This window comes from Melospiza georgiana, chromosome Z (assembly GCF_028018845.1).
Source record: "Melospiza georgiana isolate bMelGeo1 chromosome Z, bMelGeo1.pri, whole genome shotgun sequence".
In the NCBI taxonomy this organism is placed as follows: Eukaryota; Metazoa; Chordata; class Aves; order Passeriformes; family Passerellidae; genus Melospiza; species Melospiza georgiana.
Window position 1 is genome coordinate 18763061 of NC_080465.1, and position 23884 is coordinate 18786944.

The 23884-nt window shown below is 44.3% G+C and overlaps 2 protein-coding genes across 2 annotated transcripts; one reads left to right on the top strand and one right to left on the bottom strand.

Moving 5' to 3' along the window:
* Positions 1–114: 114 nt before the first annotated feature.
* On the top strand, positions 115–7713 carry DNAJA1 (DnaJ heat shock protein family (Hsp40) member A1). The gene is made up of 8 exons (XM_058043332.1): positions 115–371; positions 463–640; positions 1751–1855; positions 1954–2181; positions 3542–3656; positions 5544–5659; positions 6225–6325; positions 7115–7713. Exons 1-8 carry the CDS (start codon positions 240–242, stop codon positions 7331–7333), a joined length of 1194 nt encoding a protein of 397 aa, XP_057899315.1. The 5' UTR covers positions 115–239; the 3' UTR covers positions 7334–7713.
* Positions 7714–15447: 7734 nt separating this feature from the next.
* SMU1 (SMU1 DNA replication regulator and spliceosomal factor) lies at positions 15448–23218 on the bottom strand. Its single transcript, XM_058043330.1, has 12 exons — positions 23102–23218; positions 22651–22861; positions 22391–22543; positions 21629–21739; positions 21140–21268; positions 20060–20179; positions 19552–19668; positions 19232–19359; positions 18371–18497; positions 17833–18000; positions 17416–17568; positions 15448–16780 (listed from the first exon to the last, which is right to left on the bottom strand). The coding sequence occupies exons 1-12, from the start codon at positions 23125–23127 to the stop codon at positions 16682–16684; spliced, it is 1542 nt and encodes a 513-aa protein (XP_057899313.1). The 5' UTR covers positions 23128–23218; the 3' UTR covers positions 15448–16681.
* Between the last annotated feature and the right edge of the window lie 666 nt (positions 23219–23884).

Here is a 23884-nt window from a genome sequence, read left to right on the forward strand (position 1 = left end):
ATGCGGGCGGCGGAGGCGCGCGCTGATTGGCCAAGCCTCTTCCCCTCCCCATCAGCCATTGGTGGGCCACTCGCCCGGGCCCGGCGCGCGGTGGGGCAGGACTTCCGGGGCGGGGCCGGCTGTTAAGCGGCGGGGCTGCGGGACCGGCCCGAAGTTTCCAGAAGAGTCGGGATCAGAGCAGCGCCGAGTGGGATCTGCGTCCGCCGCCCCGGGGGCCTCCTGCCGCCGCCACCGCCGCTATGGTGAAGGAGACCACCTACTACGATGTGCTGGGCGTTAAGCCCAACGCGTCCGCCGAGGAGCTGAAGAAGGCCTACCGCAAGCTCGCGCTCAAGTACCACCCGGACAAGAACCCCAATGAGGGCGAGAAGGTCGGCGGGACGGGCCGGGAGGGGGGGGCGGGCGGGAGTCCCGCCGGGGGTGCCGCAGGTGCCTGAGTGCCGGTGACTGTCCTTTCCGCAGTTCAAGCAGATCTCGCAAGCTTACGAAGTGCTGTCGGACTCGAAGAAGAGGGAGCTGTATGACAAAGGAGGCGAGCAAGCTATCAAGGAGGGCGGCTCTGGCGGCGGCTTCGGGTCACCCATGGACATATTCGATATGTTCTTCGGCGGCGGGGGAAGGATGCAGAGGGAGAGGCGAGGTAAGATGTCGGCGGGGATATCAGATTCTTTGAAGAGAATGTCATAGATTTGGGAATTTAAACAGAGTTTAGTTGAAGTTACAGAGTTAATCTGCAAATTGGAGAAAACTGTTTTCCCTTAACGCCTGAAACCCCGAGGGAGGGCGTGTGGTTGGTGCAGTGGTAGTTTGGTCTCCCGTGCATTGTCCTCTGTTAATCGCCAACCAGGTGCGTTCGGAGTACCTTTAGCTGAGTGTAAGCCCAGCTGCTGGTAGACAAAATAGGAAATGGAAAGGTAAAGTATCTTAAAATGGTTTATTAACTAAGCTAGTGTAAGTGTAGCATGTAAAAGCAACTATCTTGACATCAAGATCCAGTTCAGTCTGTGAAACTTTTCTGTGTTCTGCACTGTGCATTGGTATTATGTTGAAGGTGCAGTAAAATGCTACCCAGAAGTTAAGCTCCAGTTTAATCACGCTGGGAAGAACTTTAAACTTGTTAAGAGCAGTGCTGACCCCATCACCTCTTAGTGCAGATCTGGTGAGAAGGGGAAGAAAAATTGTTTTTTATCCAAGTGTTAAGAGTCTGTAACAACCCAGAGCTCAGCATCCTTTAGATAACTAAGCCTACAGCAGCTGAAGTGCTAAGGAGTTCCTGAGAGTAAAAATATAGTTGGTCATTTCTGGTTCCAGAAGGTCACGTGGTGAGAGGAGGAAGGTGCTGAAGTGGAGATTCCAAACAGAGTCTCTCACTTGTTTGTAGGAGATCTGTTTGGTGACTTTGTTGAAACCAGGGTCCTGCATTATAAAATATATATATATATATTTTATATATATATATATATAAAATATATATATTATAAAATTTACACATTTGAGGTTCTGTATGTTCTGTTGCTTTCACTGTTTGTACTTTTCCAGAAGGTCTCCTCTGACTTTGCCAGAGTCAGTCATAACAACTGTTCCCTAATATGACAGCAGCTGAGAAGGGGCTTTTGACTAATATGAGCAAAACAAGACAAAGCTCTATTGGAACAAGATGCTAAAGCCCAGAGACTTGGCTTATCATGGCTTGACAGGGAGATGTGAAGACCAAGCTTCTAAGCTTGAATAAATATTTGTTCTTTTACAGGTAAAAATGTGGTCCACCAGTTGTCAGTAAGTTTGGAAGATATGTACAATGGTGCAATGAGAAAACTTGCACTGCAGAAAAATGTCATCTGTGACAAGTGTGAAGGTAATGTTGAAACTGAAACTAAAGAGAATATGTTTCTAAAGCTTTTGGGGTTTTTTTCTGGTAGCATATAACTACCTGTCTCCAATTTTTGTTCTCAGGTCGTGGTGGTAAGAAAGGTGCAGTAGAATGCTGCCCTAATTGCAGGGGAACAGGCATGCAGATCAGAATTCACCAGATTGGGCCAGGAATGGTGCAGCAGATCCAGTCTGTGTGTATGGAGTGCCAGGGGCATGGGGAGCGTATCAGCCCCAAGGACCGGTGTAAGAGCTGCAATGGCAGAAAAATTGTTCGGGAGAAGAAGATCCTGGAAGTTCACATTGACAAAGGTGAGGTGTGTTACTGAGGTGAAGTATTGAACTTGAATGTGCTGACTGACTTTGCAGCACTAAAACAGAAGCCTTAGCAAATACCTGGTGTCAATTTGGTAAGTAACAGTGCTGGATACATAGCAAAATTGCTTATTGTTGTCTTACAAAAAGTAGAGTTGTTTTCTAGGGAAGGTCAGCTATATCTGTGTTCACTTCTTAAGCCTGGCACATAACTAAGAGTGAATTCTGAAACTTACATTATTGTAAGCAGTGAATTATTTTTCAGGTCCCTCTAAGGCCAGTTTGTGATCAGGTAGTCTGATCAATTTTCACTGCCTGCAGCAAAACCCTGCAGACTCCGATCACTTCCGCTGTGTTTCAGTGTGAAGGGGAACCAGGTCTGCTATAGTGATAGGGTGCAGAGACAGTGCTAAGCCTCTCGTGCTTAGAACTCTGTTGGCTACACACCCCTGACAGTGCTGCCCAGCGCAGGTACTGCTTCCTTTCCTGTCAAAGTGCAGCTCAATACACAGACCCTCAGTGTGATGCGTGAAGGTAATGGTATTGAGTGACAAATGCATTTCTGCTGAGGGGGCTGCCCAGAGGCTGGTGGGAGAAGCCTGTGGAGTAGTGCAGCTTGTAGGACAGAGCAAGCTGACAAGTACATGACTTTTAGAGACTCGCTCGTGATTGTGACCTGCAGCTGTTACTTGTGTGAAGTGTAAGCAGAGCTTATGCAATGCCTGAATTTGTAGGCCAAATCCTACAGTAGTAGTAAATATGAGGACTAGAAGGGATATATATTACTGATACTTTGAACATATGAGGATGTTTTTCTAGAAGGAAGGGAAAAGAGACTCATATAGCATTAGAGAGCTAGTATGTTTGTTCAATAGACTTCTTGTGTGGGTGAAACAAGTTTCTTACAGGAGATTTTCAGTCCATGGGGAATGCTTCTTTTACTTGGCAGGCACTGAAATGATGCTTCATAAGATGTGCCACATATTTATGAAACTGAAGAACCTGACTAGTCAATTGCTCTTGAACAGAGTTTGTACACAGTGTTTCTGATTTCTTCTTTGTATTTGTGTGTATAATGAAAACTGTCCTGATGATATTTTCCTTCAGGACTTTATGTTGGTGGCTCTTTTGGCAGTACAGTTAAACCTGATGGTCTTGAGACTGAATTCAGGTTAGCAGTGCTAAGATCGGTTGAACAAGTGAGTGGATTAAAAGAAAAAATAAAAACAAATCCTTCAAGGGAAATCCTGATGTTCTTGCTTGAAGATATCTTGATACCAGCTCATGCCTCTAAAAGTGTTTGTTGTTGGTGCTTTTATCTTAAAAATAAGAAAAATGTTTTTGCTTTGTGCAATAGGAATGAAGGATGGTCAGAAAATAACATTCCATGGTGAAGGGGACCAAGAGCCAGGTCTGGAGCCCGGGGATATTATTATTGTCTTGGATCAGAAAGACCACTCTGTATTTACAAGGTAAAGACACTTGAATTCTCTTATGTTATCTCCTGTGATGTTTTTCCACGTGCTTCCTTGGTTACCACTCATCTTGTAGGTACTGGAGTGTCAGGAGATAGGATCACATGACTGTCACTCAGCCATGAGTTTGTCTGGGTGGTCAGAGGAGTGCTGAGGTGAGTTCTGGTGCAGCTAGTCTGGCCACTTGTGTTCTGATAGCATGAGGTAATCTCCTGTGAGCTTTGGCAGCAGAAGGGAATAGAAGGCAAACAAAAGCAGTTACATTTAAGAGTTTACAAATCTTTAATTTTAAGAACTCATTGGAATACTGAGATTTATAGTAGTTTTGAATATTTGTGACTGTTTCCTTGCTTTCAATTATTTAGCTCAGAAAATTGTCATTTAATGTAGTCCACTGTTGTCCGCATGGCCTCAAGACACAGAAAACTTGGAGTGTGTGCATATGTGTTTGTGGATCTTATTTAGGACAAATTTACTCAGTATAGCGTGCACCCTTGTGATCAAACATGGTTTGCCACACTTCATTTCCTGCCCAAGTGCTATGGGCAGCATAATTGGTCCTGTCTGGCTTTTCTTGTGAAAGCAAAAGTGACTCAAGCAGCGCTGACCACATCTCAACTATTTCATGCTCCCAGGCAATACTGCTGGGTGTTGCATACCTCCCTCTGTAGTTTTACTGTTTGTGGAATTAGTCTCTTCAGTATATTTTGGTTAAAAGCACCGTTGATGAGCTTGCAGAACTGTGTTGCATTTGTTTTCTCACTGCTGCTGCTCAGAGCAGTTACAGAGGAAGTGGTGGGTTTAGAGAAAGCACTTATCACTGACCTTGTGCTTGTAAATAGGAACAGTGAGCCAAAGGTTCTTGGGAAACCTGCAGCTGGTGTACCTCACTATCATGTATGGTGCTGAGCTCTTGAAGCTGGTGCCAGAATTCTGTGCCAAGGAACACTGAGCTCACAGGTTAAGAATCACTTCTGCTTACTCAGCTGATTTTTCTTAACTTCCAGTGAAACCAGACACTGATTCAGATATGCCAAACTGTTCTCATGGTTTCCTGGGACCTGAAGTCAAAATGCTGCTACATTATTTTTGTCTGTCCTTCTGCCCAGTGCTTTCAGTTCTAGTGTCCTTCAATAACACTTGATATTACTGGTCTTGTGGGGTTATGCTGAGGTCATGCTCTCGCACAAGTGGGATGTTCCTCCTCTCCTGCCAGAGTCTAAAATTAGCTTTTCGTTCAAGTCTCCTGTCAGAGATGTTTTAAAAACAGGGTGAGTGCTCTATATTCTTTGAATAAGATGAAGGATTTTGTAGCCTTAGAACTTTGAACTAGTAGTGTCATACTGAAGTCAGAACACAGTTAAAGTAATTAACACTATCTATTCCAGATACTTCTTGGTACTTGTGTCAAAGGTACTTGTATCATTACCCAAAGTGGCCATCACCTGTTCAGACTTACCCTGGTAATAAATCTTGAAGGTGTCACAGATCACCGTAGTGCAAACTAGTGCAATTAAGACTGTATTTATCTACACAAAGAAAGGAATTAATTGTCCCAGTTTCAGTATTTATGAGGCTGAGAATTTTTTTTTTTAATTGGGAATGAGCAGTGAAGTGAAACTGGATGCCAGTGGGCCTTACTGTATTATTTCTTCTCAATAAACACTTGTAACACTTTAGATAGCCTGACATAATCGTAATGGCTCTCAGAGTGAGCATCATTCTAGTAATTGAGGAGCTACATTAATATTTGGTATGCTTTTAGTTGCCTGGGTTTCTGTTATAATTACAGCTTATTGTAATTTCTAGATTTTAAATACTGAAGTTGGGCATGATCCTTGTACTATTTCTCACTGTGACTGTTGTTGATTGGTTCTGCCTTAGACGAGATGAAGATCTACTTCTGTCTATGGATATTCAACTGGTTGAAGCACTATGTGGCTTTCAAAAGCCCATCACAACTCTGGATAACAGAACTATTATTATTACCTCCCATCCTGGTAAGAGTTGGTTTGCTTTCTGTTGGAAATTCTTGCATACAGTGAATGTAAGCTGGAAATCTAAAGGAACAGAAGCACCCCATCTTGATGTAAATGGGATGTGTGCTGGTGTCAAATTCTTTGCCCTAGTCTTTGCAGTACAAATCTTAAAATAAAAAAGGATTTTTGCATAGCAGTCAGCAGTAACTTTCTCTTTGCGTGACATAGTAACAGACCCTACCTCATGGACATACTTGCATCCTGAGGATATCTCATGAGAATTGAAGGCCGTGGGTCTCTGAAAACCACTTTTTCAGCCTTGGAAGCGATGGAGCACTTAATAAATTTGTAAGTATGCTTCCTTTGGGAAGCATAACAAGGTTTACAGGAATGTAATGGAGACATCAATCTGCTTTCCTGCTGATATGTTACCAGGCAGTAAGTTCCTGTTAGACTACTACATGTTGCTGCCTAACCACAATATAGAAAGCTACATAAATATTGAAGGGAATTATAACAAAAGCTGCTTCTGTTGCTTGCATGGCTCTCTTCCTTTTTTGGTGATTTTTTGTTTATTTTTTTTTAGGCCAGGTTGTTGAGCATGGGGCTATTAAGTGTGTGTTGAATGAAGGTATGCCAATCTATCGCAGACCGTATGAAAAAGGACGTCTGATCATAGAATTCAGGGTAAGTGATTCAACTCACTTCCGCAGCATTTCAGGACCGAACATCCATCCAAAATTCAACCAGTAAGCACTACCTCAGTCAAGAAGAGATACCAATAATCAGATATCCTGTTTTGGTATTTGTTCTTTACAATGATGGAAACATGGAACCCCTCAGAATTATAGTTCAGAACAGAGAAAACTTCCGGAACACTGTGCCCTCAAAGTACATTAGGTACCAGAGGAGTTTCTTCAGCAACCTTGTGAATTTCTATTTGCTTGACATGTTGTTTAGTTTCTATTGCCCTGTAGGAAGGATGCATGAGTAACTTCAACTTCTGCACTGGAGCAGAAGAGTAGGTTGGAAAATGCTGATTTTTTTCTCTGGGGAGAGGCTAATACTGGGAGCTGTAGCTGTAAGGCCTGTCTGCTACAGCTTAGAATATATTTAACCATATCTCTAATGTTGATGTTTTGTTTATATATATATATATTTGAATATGTAGTTGTATATGCTATTATAAATATGTAGTAATATGTGCTACTGTATTACATTTCTGCTTTGCTTTTGTGGTTGATTCTAGAGGGCAGCCTGAGGCAGAAGAATAAAGGTGTTGATTGAGTTGCCAGAGTTAGAAGCTAACTTCATGCAGGCATTAAAAACCAGCTTAATGATGCTGACATTAAGCTCTGAATTTAAGTAACCTAGGACGACAGACCTGACTTTGACAGATATTTAACCTGTAGGTCTCTTTGACCTAATGAAAAAACAGTTCAGATAGACTTGAGTAACCTTAGCTCTTGATTTCAGGTGATTTTCCCAGAGAGTGGCTTCCTCTCCTCAGATAAGCTGTCCTTACTCGAAAAACTGCTACCTACAAGGCAGGAGATAGAAGAAACCGAGGAAATGGAACAGGTGGAATTAGTGGACTTCGATCCGTCTCAAAAGCGAAAACACCACTATAATGGAGAAGTGTATGAAGATGATGAGCATCAGCCTAGAGGTGGTGTTCAGTGCCAGACATCATAAATGGGCCAGTGAATAACTTGTGATGCTTGTTTTGTATGCAGTAGTGGATGAGTGAAGGACTACAAGCAGTTTACCCTCACCTGCTATTTGTTGTTCTATCCAGCCATAGTCATTTCTAAAAGCAAAAAGAAATAAACTAAGTAATTAAACTGACTTTGCGATTTGTATAAAGCTCCAGGATACAAGCTGAAATGAAGTTGACTGCACTTCACCCCTGCCTCTTGCTCCAGAAAACTCCCTTACCTGCTTGTCTTTTATTCCAAACCTTGTAATTCCTGTATGTGTGCAATTGCCCAGGCTTAAACTAAGATTCTGTGGTGTGCTTTTTAGAAATTCTAGATCTTATACTCTGTGAATAAAGTATGCACAAGTACTTATAATCCATGGTAAGATGTAGTAAAGTTTTGTACAATTAGGATAATAATGTTTGGGCTTGTAGTAGTGTTTGTTAAACAGGGCCTGGCTGTAATGCACACACATGGTAGATGAGGCTAACACAGATGTGATCAATCTTCGCAGGCCCATTAATGTCAGGAGATCCCCAAGCTTTCCACGCTATTCCACATGAGGTCGGATAGTCCTTTCCTTTGCCAGCACTGGTCCTGACCCCAGAGCTAGGTATGGAGCTTCCTTTGTTTCATCAGTGACTCCCATTTGGCTGCTGTCCTGCGCCACACTGCCTGTGGAGCCAGGGCGTGCTTGGAGCTGCCTTGGCTGCTGTGCATCAGTAAAATCCTCTAGGTGTTGTCAGCATGCAGGTGGCTCGGAACGTCAGAGTGCTGCTAGGTGAAGCTCGATTTCCACCCTGATTACTGAAATCAGATACCCTTGGTGTGTTGTGGAGAGCAGCACCAGTCCTCTTAGTGGGTATATGTGATCCTGCAGAGGAAAGAAGGCTAGTGAATGCAACCAACCACTGCATCTAGGATATTCTGCAATGAATGTATTGTGTGCATTATTTCAAGCTGACTCTTAAATTTCTGTATGAATGTTCTAATTATTGTAGATGAAGTGTTTCCGATATAATTACAAAATTGTTCATTGCCTCTTTTCTTAGACCAGATGTTGGTTCAAAAACACCACCCCCTTCTTTTTAGACAGCTATTCACAGAAAAATCTTTAAAACCTTCTTTCAGAAAATATGCTGAGAGGACATGTCCAGATTTAACCTCTAGTGTGATAGTTTAGTCTTACTCAACCATCTGGCTTAGGACAGAGCTTGTGCTTCTCTGCTTTGAAGCAAAAGTGTCACGAGGAGAACTCATCTGAGTAGCTGCTGCGTGGTAGTACATGTATTGTAACCTGAATATCTGGAAGCTCTTAGAACATCTCTAGCTTATCTAAGCCTTCCAAGTTTCATTGTATAAAGACAGCTAGTATACCGTGGATTTTGTACCTCAAATGTGGTCCTTTTCAGGTACCTACAGAACTGTGGTCTTTCACCTGCATGTTTCACCTACTTTTCTGTTTTCTTTCTCAACAGAAATAAAATTCTGTAGGCCAAGTGTTTTTCCAAATTCTACTTGAGTGAGCTCATCAGTGAGATGAAAAATGTGACCTGCAGGTGCCTGTGCTCTATCAGTAGGATGGTTTGAGTCAAGCGGAGAAACAGAAAGTAATCTTCTGGCTAGGGCTGAATCTTGCACAGCTGGCTTGAGACTTAAACAGCAGTAAAATAAGCTACTTTTTTTTCAGCTCAGTAAGCACCCTTGGTTTTGGGGTGTTTTTTTTTTCCTTAACCACTTGATCAAAACAGTAAGGACAAACAACACCCATTCATAGCCTTTGTCTTGACAGTGGGACATGATTTTGCTTCAGATGACTGTGTATTATATTTCAGAAAAACTCATTCCGTAAACTTACTTTCACAGGAGCACTGCGTTTCCTTTCGCCACACTCACCCATAGCTGCATTGGCATGCAGTTGAGGTGACATTCTTGACTTACTCTGGAGACCATGACATGACAATTGTGCTTGGTGGTTGGTGGCCACACGGCAGATGGGCCGGGTTCCAGGAGGAGGGTGGCTGACCAGGAGCTGCCTCTAAAGGCTTTAGCAGAGCAGTCCAGGGAAGGATGCTCTGCCAGGAGGGGGGGCATCAGGAACACCACCAGATTAGTATTGTTTTGAAATGAATTGGTTACAGATACAAAATCTGTGCCCCAAACAAAGGATACAGTAGCACAAAATAGCTGTTTCTGTAACTGCCAGTATAGTAACCTGATCTATTGTAATCTGAGTTTGCAATTACTTCCAGTGTTTCAACACCACCTAATTCATGTGATCAAGCTTATATTTTCGTTTATTACAATTATTCTTTTCACTGTGCACCAGTGAAAAGTATTTAGGACTTCATATTTTCCCCATAAAACAAAGTTCCACTATTGCACAGGCTGGCTGGGAAAGAGCCTACTCTCCCTTTTGCTTTGCTTTCAGAGTCCTTAGGCTACAGGTCCTCTCCTTCCCATAGCTTTGAATATCTGCTAGCCAGCAAGAGTGGAAAAGGTTGGTTCAGCCCAGGGGTGTAAACTCAATCATCCCAAATCTGTTTTGAATTTGCAGTGTGATGCAAGGTCAAGCAACTTGCCCTCTGTTTTTTCATTAGCAGCTTCACCTGGGAAGACATGTTTGTGACTGATTTCTGCTCAGAGCATAGGAAAGCACACTAAGAAAAGAGGTTTGATTTAAGCCACTCTTTTTGAAAACAGCACATAAACAAATGCCAGGCTTAACTGTTTTCTTAGGGAGTAAATGAGAACAATTGCAGTGCCCAAAGAATGGGACTTCAACTGCCCTGTTAACTGCTGTCAGGAAAACAAAGTAATTATAATTAATAATAAAACTAAAAGTAGATCCACATCTCAGGTAAGTACTAAGTGCTTTAGGTCTCTGCCATAATGGTGGGCATTCCTGAGCCAAAGCCAGTGTGTCTACTGAGACAGCCCCTGAGAAGTCTGATGCTTCCCTGCAGACAGAACTGGTGAGGCAGGTGTCAGTACAGGTGGTTTCCATGGATACTCCAGGTACTTCTGAAGAAAAGGCTGGTACCTGTACAAAGTGTGCACAGGTGGATGACCAGCTGCAGCAGGTGGCTGAATGACAAGAGACAGTCAGTTGGCTGTGCAGTATATAGAGGGGCTGAAGCAGAGATAGGTGGATTCAGAGCCACTGTGGATACCACTGAGCCTGAGGCACCCTGCACCCTGGGGACCCACAAAAGCAGGCCTCCAATTCCATCTCCAGCCTTCAACTTGCAGACCAAAAATACAAATCTGATGCTTTAAAGGCTTTAGATGTCCATGAGCAAGGCCAACAAAGAGAACCTCACCAGCAGTGCATTGTGATTACTGTAAAAATAAAATCAAGTGGTTGTAGTGGGCACTGAGTTGTCCATTTGCCAGCCCTCCAGGAGCTGGGATCCATGGTGTTGCCAAGAGGGTACCCTGACCTGTCATACACCACTACCCCCATCACTTTTTCATATGGGTACAGGTGGTGCCACATGCCTGCAGCGAGGTGGCCTTCGGTAGAGAGTCCGGCTAGCAGGAGGGGCGGCCAACAGCCCACTGCAACTGGACGAGCACCCCTCGGCGTCTGTGGCGTCGGGCTGCACTCGTGGCGGACGGATTCGCTGCTGTGTCGATGAGAGAAAAGAGCTTGGACACTCACTGGGGACCGTCAGATTTATTGAAGCTAACCGGCCTCAGCCAGGGAGTGACCCCGAACCCGGGGGGAGGGGGGCGTGCAATAAGGTTTTATATGGGGAGGAAAACATGGGCGGGGATTACATAAGAACCAATAGGGGAGTGCAAGGGAGTGATCTTAAGATAATAGGCATTAAAGGAAGACCAATAGATACAATATAAGGGAGGGGCCCGGAGCCAAAGCCAATCAAGTCTCCCTGAGAGCAGAAGATTCTGGAGGAGCAGGAGGGGTAGGGAGTGATTGACTAGGCCCAGGGAGGAGAAACAAGTCTACATAAAAGGGAATGAGGGGAGGGGAAATTACATAACAGAGGGGATTGACATAACAAGTGGCGGGAGTTGCCATGGGAACAGAATAACTGACAGGGCTAAGGCGGGAAAAACTGGGAGGGCACAACCATTACAGAACAATAGGGGAGAAACTGAACAAATTAACAAAACACACTACAACACATGCCAAAAAATAGGTGAGATCAAAGAAGACTATAAGGCCCTGGCAAGGTAGGTATAAAATACCACATGTCATCCCCATGCCCAAGTCATCTCCTTCTCTGTCCTCCCTGTTAGACAAAGCAGGACAGCCAGAGACAGACACATTGTGCAAATCAGTGTCTGGGTTTGTGGCCAAAAGCATGAAGGTGGTTTTGGCTTCTATAACAGTGGGTTGTGTTTTTATGATTTTCAGCCTGTTATGGGGGAAGTGGATTACCCCTGGCTAAAATGGGCAAGAGAATCATTGGCAGCACTCTGGCCAGTCTGGTGAGATGGGCTTTAAACTGAAGGACTTGGGAGGCAGGGTGCAAATGGCAACGATTGTGCCACTGCTTCCTCCTGGGAAGCAGGTTATAGCAACCACTGCAGAGTCAGATGTACCTTGGCTGCCCCTGGAGTTGAGGATCCAAGCATAAAACATAGGTGCTTACGGCTGTGGTGAGTCCTCTCACATCCTTCTAGGAGACCCCATTCCTTGATTATCCATGAAGTGTCAGTATACAAAATGATGCAGCATGAGGAATGAACAAGAAATATATATATATGTGTGTGTGTGTGTGTGTGTGTGTGTGTTCACAGGGCCATGATCTCACTGCAGTGCTGAGACATAGTGGGATAGCTCACATGACTGGAATATTGTCATGGATGGGTATGTCCTTTTTAGAAACAACAGAGACATGTCAGAGAAGCAAGCTAGTGGAGTTTCTATTTACATGAGAGAGGAACAGGAATGTATCAAGCTCTACCCAGGGACAAATAAACAAACTGAGAGATTGTGGATGAGAATTATCCAGTGTGCCCTGGCAGCCAGGAGGATCAGTCCTATCCTGGGATGCATCAGGCACAGCATCACCAGCTGGGCAAGGGAGAGGCTTGCCCTGCTCTGCACTGGGGTGGCCCCATATCCAGTCCTATGTGCAGTTTTGGGTGCCACAGTGTAAGAAGGGCATTAGGCCAATACAGAGCATCCAAAGGAAGGAAACTAAGATGGTGAAAGGCCTTGAGGGGAAGTCATATGAGGAGTGGCTGAGGTAACCTCAACATGAGGAAGAACTTCTTTTGAGGGTGGCAGAACACTGGAACAGGACATGGACTCCCCCTCTCTGGAGATATTCAAAAGCCATCTGCTCTAAGTGACCCTGCCTTGGGAGGGGATCGTATTAGATCTCCAGCAGCTCCTTCCAACTCGAACAATTCTGTGATAATCAGTCCAGGAGGATCATGGAGTGCATCAATGAGAATTTCCTGACCCAATTGATAGTGGAAGCAACTAGGAGAGGTGCTCTGCTGGATCTTGTACTCAAAACCAAAGAGCTTGTTGGGACTGTTGGGACTGTCAAGGTCAAAGGCAGCCTCAGCTGCAGTGACCATGAGATGGTGAAGTTCAGGAGACTGAGAGGAAGAACTAGGACGAAAAGACAGTTCTCAACTCTAGACTTTAGAAAAGTAGACTAGTCTCTTCAACATCTGCTTAGAAGCACTCCAAACGATAAGGCTCTGGAATGAAGAGCCTAAGAAGGTTAGTTAATATTCAAGGCTCACCTCCCCCAGGCTTGAGAGCAGTCCATCCCAGTGAACAGCAAGCCAGGCAAAAATGGCCACGTCTGTGGGAATTCCTGAGAACTCCTGGTGTCCTGGATTGCCAAGCTAACTGTATTTTATTTGCCATCTGCATGGCAGCTGTCTTCTGTAAAGTGGGCAGTTTTCCTTATCTCTTCCACAACCACTCCTCCCTCTGGGGAGCCATCTGCTGATAATAGGCTGTTGAATGTCACTGCATGACTGATAAGAACTACATCCCACTGTGAGATGCTCTGCCCAGAGGGAGGAGCCAAGCATTCCTACTCAGATATAATCTTGAGATTCTGGAACACATGCATGGCGTCTCCACTGCATTAGCCAGAGGAACAGCTGCTTCTTCCACTGAATCTTCAGAGGAAGACTACACCCTTTCTACAGGATCCCTGTTCCAACAGAATCACACCTGATGCTCCAGGAGGACTGCAGCCACAATTTCCATTGGACTGCTACCAACACCCTGACCCACAGGATGTCAGGTTGTGTTCTGACTCTGTTGGTGTTGTTTTAGTTTACTGCATTGTTTATTTTCTTCCCTAATAAAGAACTGTTATTCCTGCTCCCATAGTTTTTGCCTGAGAGCCCCTTAATTTAAAATTCATAGCAATTCAGAGGGGCAGGGTTTACATTTTCCATTTCAGGGGAGGCTCCTGCCTTCCTTAGCTGACAACTGTCTTTCGAAACCAAGACACCTGGCTAAACTAGAACATAAGAAGGAATTATCTGGAGGGTATAACCAAGGCTGGGTATATTGAGGGGAACACAGATGTGATGTGCTACACAGATGTGGCATCCAGAGATTAAGTTATGGAAGCTAAAGCTTAAATGGATAACAAGGGCCTCTGAAGTACAAAAGTAGGAAAGGGCAGGGGAAAAATGGGGCCATCACAGAATTAGATGGAGCATCTGGTCACACATGACATGGAAAATGTTGAGGTGCTGAGTACCTTCTTTGCCTGTCTTATTTAGTGACAACATAAGCTCTCAGCATTCCAGAGATCAAGAAGAAAGTCTGGAGCAAGGAGGATGTTCCCTTGATGTAGGGAAGATGACGTCAGAGAAAACTGAAGATACACAAATTATGGGCCCTGGCAGGACGCACCCACACATGCTCTGGGAGCTGGCAGATGTCATTGCAAGGCCCCTCGTGACAGTCTTTGATTGAGCATAGTGACTGGGAGAAGTGCTCAAAAAACTGGTGGAAAGTAAATGTCACATCTGTCTTTGAGGAGGACAAGACAGGGAGATCCTCAGAAAACAGTCTGTCAACCTCACCTCAATCCCTTGGAAGGTAATGGTGCAGCTGGACAGAAACCATTTGCAGGCACATCAAGAGCAGGAAAACCATCTGAAGGGAGGTTTTGTCAGGAGGGATTCACCAAAGGGAATTCACACTTAACCAACCTGATACATTTTGCAGTGGAGTGACTGACCCGGTACATGACAGGAGTGAAGTGGGCATGGTGTCCCTGAACTTCCGTAAGGCACTGTTTTCCACAGTAATCCATGCAGAGAAGGTGCTGAGGTATGTGATGGGTGAAAAGTGAAGTGGGTTGAAAACTGGCTGAACACCAGGCCCAGAGGGTGGTGATGAGTGCAACAAAGCCCACGGCGAGGGGCAGTGTCCCAGGGTCAGTACTGCCTCAGCAAGAAGAGGGAGAAGTAGCTGATAAAATAAGAGTTGCCATGCAGAGGGATGAGCTGGCAATATCATGAAATTCAAGGGGAAGTGCAAAGTGCTGCACCTGGGGAAGAGTGCCCCAATGGAACTGCACACGTTGGGGGCATTTGGCTGGAAAACAGCCAAGAAGGAAGATGAGGGTCCTGGTGGACACCAAGCTCTTTCTTGGAAAGAAGGCAAATGGTGTCCTGGCTGACAGCAGTGGAGGGAGGCAACCCTTCCCAGCTACTCAGCATAAGTGAGGACAGACCTGGAATGCTACATCTGGTTTTGGGTCTTCCCATAAAAAAGGAACAGAGTTGTACTGGAGAGAGACCACTCAAAGGTCACAAAGATGCTGAAGGAATGGGAGCATCTCTTCTATAAGGAAAGTATATTAAAAACATTTTGTCAAGATCTTCCCCCTTAACAGAAGCCCGTGGAGCTTGTCAGATATCACTGACAGATACTTCTGTTTTTTCAGGCAGGAAAAATAATCAGTTTTTAGTATCTAAAACCCTCCTCTGTTAGCATATCTACAGAAGTATAAAACAACCTGGGAATTCAGACAGCATAGCTCAACAGAACTGAACATCATACTTGTAGCAAAGGGGCCGTGAGAGAATTCCAGCTGAGCTTTCTCTACATTTCCCCACCCCACTAAAGACAAGACAAAACACTTAAAGTGGAACTCATTTATTAAGTTGAAGACAAGTTATTATTGTCTGAAAGATTACTACAATAGGAAAGCATTCTACAAGAGATGAGGACAGAACACAATATAGCAAATTCAAATCCACATGCATTTGATTCATCATTGCAGAAAAATGACGTTTTTCCTGTATAGGATACAGGAAAAAGACAGTCACATTTTAGAAGACTCTGGTGTACATTCAGAACAGTGTACATTAGTCAGAATCTCTCAACAAAAAAAATCATGTGCTTCAAATTGAAGAGCCTGCAATTTTTTTATCTTTTTAAAATCTTGTAGGACCCCTAAGCATAACCTCAGCTAGGTCCACAGGCATATGAAATTAAAAAAAAAATCTTTAAAATACTTATTTAAAACATTATCACAGCACTAGGAACGCAACCTATGTAAACATGCAACTTTTGCATGTTTTAAAATATTGATCCCCTGGAGCCTGTTTCAGATATAGCTGGTCTGAAAACACCTTGCACTTACAGAAAGAGGGCCCCGGTAATAACTCCTTTTAGTCTGGAAGTGAAGTAAAACAAAATAACAAACAAAACAAAACAAAAATCCCCAAACAAAATCAAATGTATCTCACTGCCACATTAGGCAGGTTTAGTTTATAGTAGGAAGTGCTGGCAGATGGGGAAGGATAGTTTAATTCTGAGGCAGTTGTGTGACACTATTTTCCAATATAATTAGAAAAATGATAGTGTAAATTGAACACAGCAAAGCCCAATGGCATAGAAATAACCCCATCATCAAGCTGATGATACTGTACCCTCATCTGCATTCCAGGAAACTATTCCTGTTTCAGCAGTGGGGAAGAGACAGCTTTCCATTCCACATTTTACTCAAAAAAAAAAAAAAAAAAAAGCATTTTGCTGTATTCTAAGAAGTCAGCAATCACTCACAAGCGTGTACAGCTGCTGACTCAATGAACTTGAACAAACATTGTAGGAAGAGTATAGACTTCAGGAGGCAGAGAAAGCATTCTCACTGAAGTTGCTTCAACTACTCTAGTAAAAATAAAAGTATATGAAATTAACTGATGCTATATTTATGCATCAATCCACTCTAGGGAGGTAAAAATGTAATTCTCTGGAAACCTGAACTGAAAATTGAGCAAGTATCACACTGCATATTTAGAACTTGTTAAAGCACGAACACTAGTAACCTGCAACTAACAGGCATGCTTCAGAGCTTGCTGCAAAATCAATCTATGGCTTCCAGAGCTTGAGGAGGCCGTCTTCACTGTAAGTGGCAATCAGGTTCTGGTGGGGGTGATGAGCAATGCCAATGACATCTTTTTCATGGACCTAGAGAGTAAACAGAAAGAGACATTAAGAGAGTCTTCCTTCAGCAGATTCAAGACAAATATTCTCTTCAAAAAACAAGTGAAGGAAAGCTGGACTGAAGGTTAAGGTGCTTTGTGCACAGAGCAAAAGCAGGGGCACACACCAACATTCAACTCCAGTCGCAACAATTTCTGACATGGCAGTTACTTTTTGTTGGGCAAGGGAAGGTTCAGTGAAGGTTTACATCCACTGAAATCCACAACATCAAAGTGTTCCCTGTTAAATTTAGACATTCATGCTGGTATTCCTCTTTAATTTCAATCTAAAGCAAATTTAAACCCCAAATTTAAACCTTTAAATCTGATGGCTTTTTCAGATTCTCCACCAACTAGAGCCCAGGTCAAAATATGCCCTCATTCAAGGAAGTCTGAACCAACTGAGTCTTTGCTTGATGGGTAAATACTTCCCTAATTTCTACAATTATATGGTTCTAAAAACCCCAGACACATTCTACAGCCAAATTCCTGAAATTCATTTGTTAGCAGTCATGTTTGCTAGAGATGAAAGACTGCTTGGTTTGAGAATGGACTTCATAATGAACATTCACATCATCCCCATGTTTAAAACTCTGGAAAAGCTCAGAGCTGAAAACTTACAGTCAGAGTTCTCTCCAGCTTGCCCGTCACTGTGCTGAAGCAGTACAGCACAAAATCTTCACCAACACAGTAGATCCATTCACCACGAGGTGAAAGTGCACAGCAGACAAAGTCACCACCTTCTCTCTTACCAGAGCTAAAACTTCTTACAATCTGTAAAGAAAACAGAAGGATTAATCAGCAGCATATCAATACCATGTTTAGGGCAAAAACATTTAAGAAGTACTAGGCCTGTTCAGAACACAGATCTCTCCATAGCCTCAAGAGCTTTCTGTGTTCTATAAACTTGAGTTCAGAATAGTTTGCCATGCAAGCAAACCAGAGAAATCAGTTTTAACTCTGCTAGGTTATTAACTAGGTCTTCTGCATTCTTGAAATGACAGAGTGACCTGGAGGGCTACCAGTAAGACCACATACCTGTCCCTGCATATTCATGATGACGACTGTATTCGATCTGTTGCAAACAACAAAGTGTTCTGGGTTTTTAGGCAGCAGAATGACACTGTTCACAGTAATGTCTGTCCCCGCAGTGCTACCAAGGGACTTGAAGGTGTTGGAGCACTCTGTTGTCTTCACATTCCAAACCTAGTGTAAAAAAAAAAAAAACCAAAACAAATTAGCTTCAAAAAATGAAAGAGCTGATATGCAATTATTGCAGATAAGGGAATCCCTACATCATAGGACAGTCAGTTTAGAGTCTAGAACAAAGCAGAACAGGCAGGGAGCACTACACTTATGTCTCCGTTTCATAAATGCAGCACAGACATGCTCTGCAAGAGACTGTGATAACAAGTCTCATCTGCTCTCACACAAATCTACAGCAAAGTCACAAGCACACTCATTACTGCAGATAACCCCCGAGTCCTTCCCCAGTGACTGCAACAATTGTAACAAAGCAGGGATAAGACAGCAGGAGTCTGAATGTGTTCTTTACAGAGGGTAAATGCCATCTTACCTTCACTGTGCCATCGGAGGACGCACTGATAATATAGTGGCCATCCTGGGTAAAAGTAGCTTCATTGACAAAGGAAGAATGACCACGGAATTCCTTAAGGGTTTTCCCAGATTTTAAACCATGAATCCTGTAAGACAAAAGAGGTGAAAATGAGTAAGCAAATTCCACTCAGTAACCAAATAGGATCAGAATTTTGCACTACATAAACAGTAATCAACATTTTCCAGATGCTAAGAACTGTAGGAAAAGGGGTTTGAGAATCCTTTCCTATTAAGATTAGAGCAGTGTTTGAGTATTTTTCTGGGTGTATTTATGCTCACTTCTAACCTATCCTGCAATGATCCTTCGAAAAAAAAGAACAAGAAAAAGGAAAATAAAAAGAGAAGGGAAAGAAGAAAGGAAGGTATATTCACCTAAATAATTTTAGTATCTTAACACCTAAAAAACTAACTATTGGGTTAACATCACTACTCAACATGTCTTCAAAATAAGTCGAGTCAGACCCCTCAAAAGGTGTACAGCTGAAGTACAAAATTCAGGAACTATTAAAAAAATACCACCCCACCAAAAAACTCCAACCAAACAAAAACCAAACAAGCATAATCAAACCTAACCAAAATATCCTTCCCTACACCCAAACAGGATTTTCCCAAGAGAGGCAGTGGGATCTTAAACCCTGGAGATTTTGAAAACACAGTTGGACAAGGCCCTGAACAGGCTATCCTAACTGAAAGGCCAGCTGTGCTTTGAGAAGCACAGTGGACTAGAGACCCCTACAGGCCTGGATTATACTATCTCATAATCATACTGCTTAATTAGAAAAACCTGTTTTCTGTTCTCCCACATTCTCAGTTTATTTACCTGATTGTCTGATCGAAAGAAGCACTAAGAATTTGACTGCTGTCTTTAGAGAAACTGAGGCATGTAACACCTTTACTGTGAGCTCGTTCAAATCTTCTCAGGCACTGACCACTCTGGATTTTCCACACCTGAAAAGGAAACAGCAAATAAGTGATTACTTTGTTATGAGAACACATGAGCTTCAACATCAGAGCAAACACGTATGTTAAATACATGTTAAATTTCCTTTGAGTTCATGCAAAATGAGAACATTATTGGTATTGCAAACTGATCTTTTTGGTCACCACCTCTCCCAAGACAGTGTACAAAAAGATTTGTACCTTGATCTTTCCATCCTGGGCTCCAGTTGCTAGCATTTCTGTATCTCTGCTGAAGCACATGCACAGCACTGCATCATCCATCATCATGAAGTTATCTTGTGCCTGGTACTTCAGATCCTAAACAAAAGCAGAAGATTCATGGGTCACTAGTGAAATCAATTAAGTCTATTTTAAGGCAAAGTGCAAAAGCATTTACAGTTTTAACTTCAGTTATATTTTATAACTTACTCTAAATCAGACTTCATAGCCTTGTAATACAGGCTACTACCACTGTCACCATTTTAATGGCAACAGAAACAGTGCAGGAAGGTAAAGAAGTTATCACACAGACAAATCTATGACAAACCAGAGAACTACACCCACATAACTACTCCAGCCTGATATTTGCATCACCTAAACAGAATCTTCTCAGGGTCACAGGCCCTAAGAAATTAAAACAATTTCAAAGCATAGATCCAGGTGCTCTGGCACACCAAAGTCACTCTGGGTGAAATAAGGAGTAACTTACCTTCCTAATCTTTCCAGTAGTGAAGTTCCATACTTCAATGAAGCCATCAACTGAGCCAGTAACCAGGTACTGTCCATCTGGAGAAAACCGAGCACACTCCACGTGTGACTTCTGCCCAAACTGTGTAAAAAAGAACATAAACAAATTTTAAGAAGCAATTTAAAATAATAAACTCATTAAAATAAAACCACAGTGTCATTCTGATCGTAAAAATACACTACTTTCTAGAGGTATGCATAATAAATTTAATGCTGAAGTACAAAAAAAAAAAATCTGTCAATACACAGAGAGTTACATTTTTAAAAAATGGTAAAACAAAAAAAAAAACAACTCCTTTTGGTCTGGTAACGTCCAATGTTACAACAGAACCTGCATGGTTACATCAGGAGCTGAGTTGGTATTTTTCTTTTTGCAGCGAATTCTCTGCTAACAAACACCTTTTAAATCCCTGAAATTTAACTCTGTGAGACTTCAGAACTTAATAAATTTCTGAAGTTCATTTGGAGTAATGTTTCTCCAGTGTAATTTTTACAGAGAATGCTTTCTTTCAATGTCCAATTTTTTTATTTCTAAATTTTTAAATTCAAGTGGCCATGACAACAGAAGAAAAAAGCTTCACTAGCCCAAACAAAAACACAAGATCGGCAATGACAAACAAAAATTCTAATAAAGCATTTTTAGCAAGTTGTTACTGAACTGATTTCCTAAGTTGAAGCTCATGACTTCTGAAAAACAGTTTAAGACACAGGTACTTCCTCGAACAAATGAAGAAGGGAACTACGCCAATTCCTGCAAAATTATTGGTTCTGAACTGTGAAATCAAAGATGCCATTATCTTAATCACAAACACCATAAGCACCCAATCTTGTTAAAAGACAGATTTTAATCTGTCTAATCTCAGACTCCCAGGAAGAAAAGTCTACTGATAAGATAACGCAGGGAAAAGGGAGGAAAACACACAGGTGGGGAGTGGAGGGGAACGACTTACAACAGGGAAAAATAAGCACTCAGAAGATCTCCTCTTATCTCTGCACATTAAACATGCGAAGGAAAGATCAGCAGAAACAAAGCAAACATTACCTTAATGTGCCGGCTCAGCTGCGTGGGGAACTTCTCCTCTTCTACGTCTTTCACAGCTGCTTTGCCTCGGAACAAGTCAATTGTCATACCGGGAGGAAGCAGGCCCTGGTGCTGCTGCCATTTCAGCGCCTTTAGGAGATGAAAACCGCACCATTAGCCACCCATTAACACAGATCGACCACACAGAAACACCGCCTGCACCGAGCATTCTGACAATCAGAAAGGGCTGAAAACACACCAGAAAACGTGTGTCACAGAATGTTATTCTCAAAGTGCACGCTGTGCTGCATATTTACTCTACTGGAAGAAATCTACCACTAGAGTGATGACTTCTTCCACAACTACTAAATCCTTCCTACACGGGAAAACTTTTTTAAACTATACCACGTTTAAACTTTACTTTTAAACAGCTGGAGACTCAATTACATAACTAGTTTTATTCAGCAACAACCTAAAGACATAGCCATTAAAACATCTTTCAAGACTCACCTGCCCCAGGAGTGCCATCAGACGAGATGGAGGCACCACGCTGACCTCTCCAGCCAGAGCTTGTGCAATAGCAGCTCTCCGCTTCTCCTTGCTACTCCCATCGGGGTATGCCTGCAGAAAAGTTATTTTCATGAGGTTATTGTGCCAAGTAATTTTTTTTTTTCTAAAAAAAAAAAACAAAAAAAAAAAAACAAAAAAAAAAAAAAACAAAAACCACAACCCTCTGTTCTTCTGAAATTAAAACCCCTCCCATATAAATTTTCTGTTAGGAGTCCAAAAGAGGAGCTCCTCCTCCCCTTCTCTTTAATACCAACCTTAAATGCAAAGAATTATCAGGGTTGGAAAAGATCTCCAAAATCAGGCCCTTAACTAAGTTAGCCATTAACCCAACATGCTCTCACAAAGACGTTCAGACTGATGTTAGCAGTCAGAAAACGTGCCTTGTTTTTACACACATCCTGCATTTTCTTCTGCTGCCTCCATAACGCTGAAAAGGCAAGCTGCAGATAGCATCCTGGACAGGCAGGACACACGGCCAAAACCCCAAACTCCCAAGAGCAGCACAGGTTTACTCCCTCCTGATAAAGTATCATGCACTACTTCCCAAAAACTTCACAGAAGGTGTAAAACTATCAAATGGTGAAACTGCACAGTCTCACTCCCCAAAACAAGCGAAAACCAAAGCCGTGAGCCATCGGCAGCATGCAGTGATGCTGAGGCTCCTGCAGGAGAGGTCTGTAGAGAAAGGATTAACCAACGTACCTCACGAGGATCAAAGTAAGATCTGGCCAGAAGGTTTTCCAGGTGGATGTAGCGCTCTGGCTGAGTTTGTTTCAGCATGATCATGGGATCCGTTTGCCTCAGCAGAGACCGGGCAGCACCGAGCTCTCGGAGCTCGATCAACTCCAGCACAACCTGCACCCAGAGACAAGCGTCTGCATCAGCAAAGGGTTAGCGGAAAGCACCCCATGGAGGTTTCCACAAGGACCACAACAGCCCGCAGGAACCCCGCGTTTGCTCACCTGCTCATAGAGATCAATGAGGGTCTTGTCGGGCAGCTTCAGAGACTGTATGGCCTGCAGCACCGTGTCCCAGTGCCCGCTGTTGATGTCCGCCACGAAGCTCTCGATGCTGTCCACGGTGTTGAGGGACACGGTGGTCTCCTCCTGCAGGGTGGCGAGCGCCCGGTGGAGGCTGTTTTCCTTCAGGTACTGCATGATGAGCCGGATCACGCTGCGGCCGAGACACAGAGCACGGTCAGCGGGGCACCGGACACACGGGCCGGGCTCCCGGGCCGCAACCCTCGGCCCCCTCACGACCCCGGGGCCGCCGCGGCCGCCGCGTCTCGCCTCCCTTCCCCTGCGCCGCTGGGGCCTGACTCAGGCCCGGGGCCGCCAAACCGCTCCCTCCCCGCTCCCCCGGCCGCAGGGGCCGCACGGTCCTTCGCCACGCCCGCGCCACCGGCATACTTACTCGGAGGACTCGATCTCGATGGACATCTTGAAGCGCCGCTGGTGCCGGAGCCGCCGCTAGCGGTAGCAGTAGTAGCAGTGGCAGCAGTGGTGGTGTCGGTGTCGCCGCTAGGCCTTCCGCCCGCCGCTCCGCACGCCACTTCCTCTTCCCGTCCCGTGTCCCTGAATAAATAATGCGCGCGCCCGCCTCCGCCCCGCCCCTGGCACCGTGACGTCACCCGGCCGGGACGGCCCCTCTGGGCAGCGACGGCGAGGCTGGCGCGCCCCCCGGCGGCGGAGCGGGGGCAGCGCAGGGCCGGCCGGGCGGGCGGCGCGCCGCGCGCGGGTGTGCCGTGCTTCCCGCAGGGGTTCCTGCTTCCCGCAGGGGTTCCTGCTTCCCGCACGGATTCCTGCTTCCCGCAGGGGTTCCTGCTTCCCGCACGGATTCCTGCTTCCCGCAGGGGTTCCTGCTTCCCGCAGAGCCGCAGCACAGCTCCAGCCGGCCCGCGGTATCCTGGCGTTTATCCGCAGTAGTGTGACCGGCAGGACCTGGGCTGAGTGTGCCCCTGGTGAGGCCACATGGTGAGTGCTGTGCCAGTTCTGGGCCTCCCACCGAGAGGAAATGCCAGAAAGGCCTGGAGCTGCTGAAGGGTGTGGAGCACAGGCCCTAGGAGGAGCAGCTGAGAGAGCTGGGACTGTTGAGCCTGGAGAAAAGGAGGCTCAGGAGTGACCTTGTCACTCTGCGTGTCCCTGGAAGGAGGGTACAGCCTGGTGGGGATTGGCCTCTTCTCCCAGGCAGCCAGTG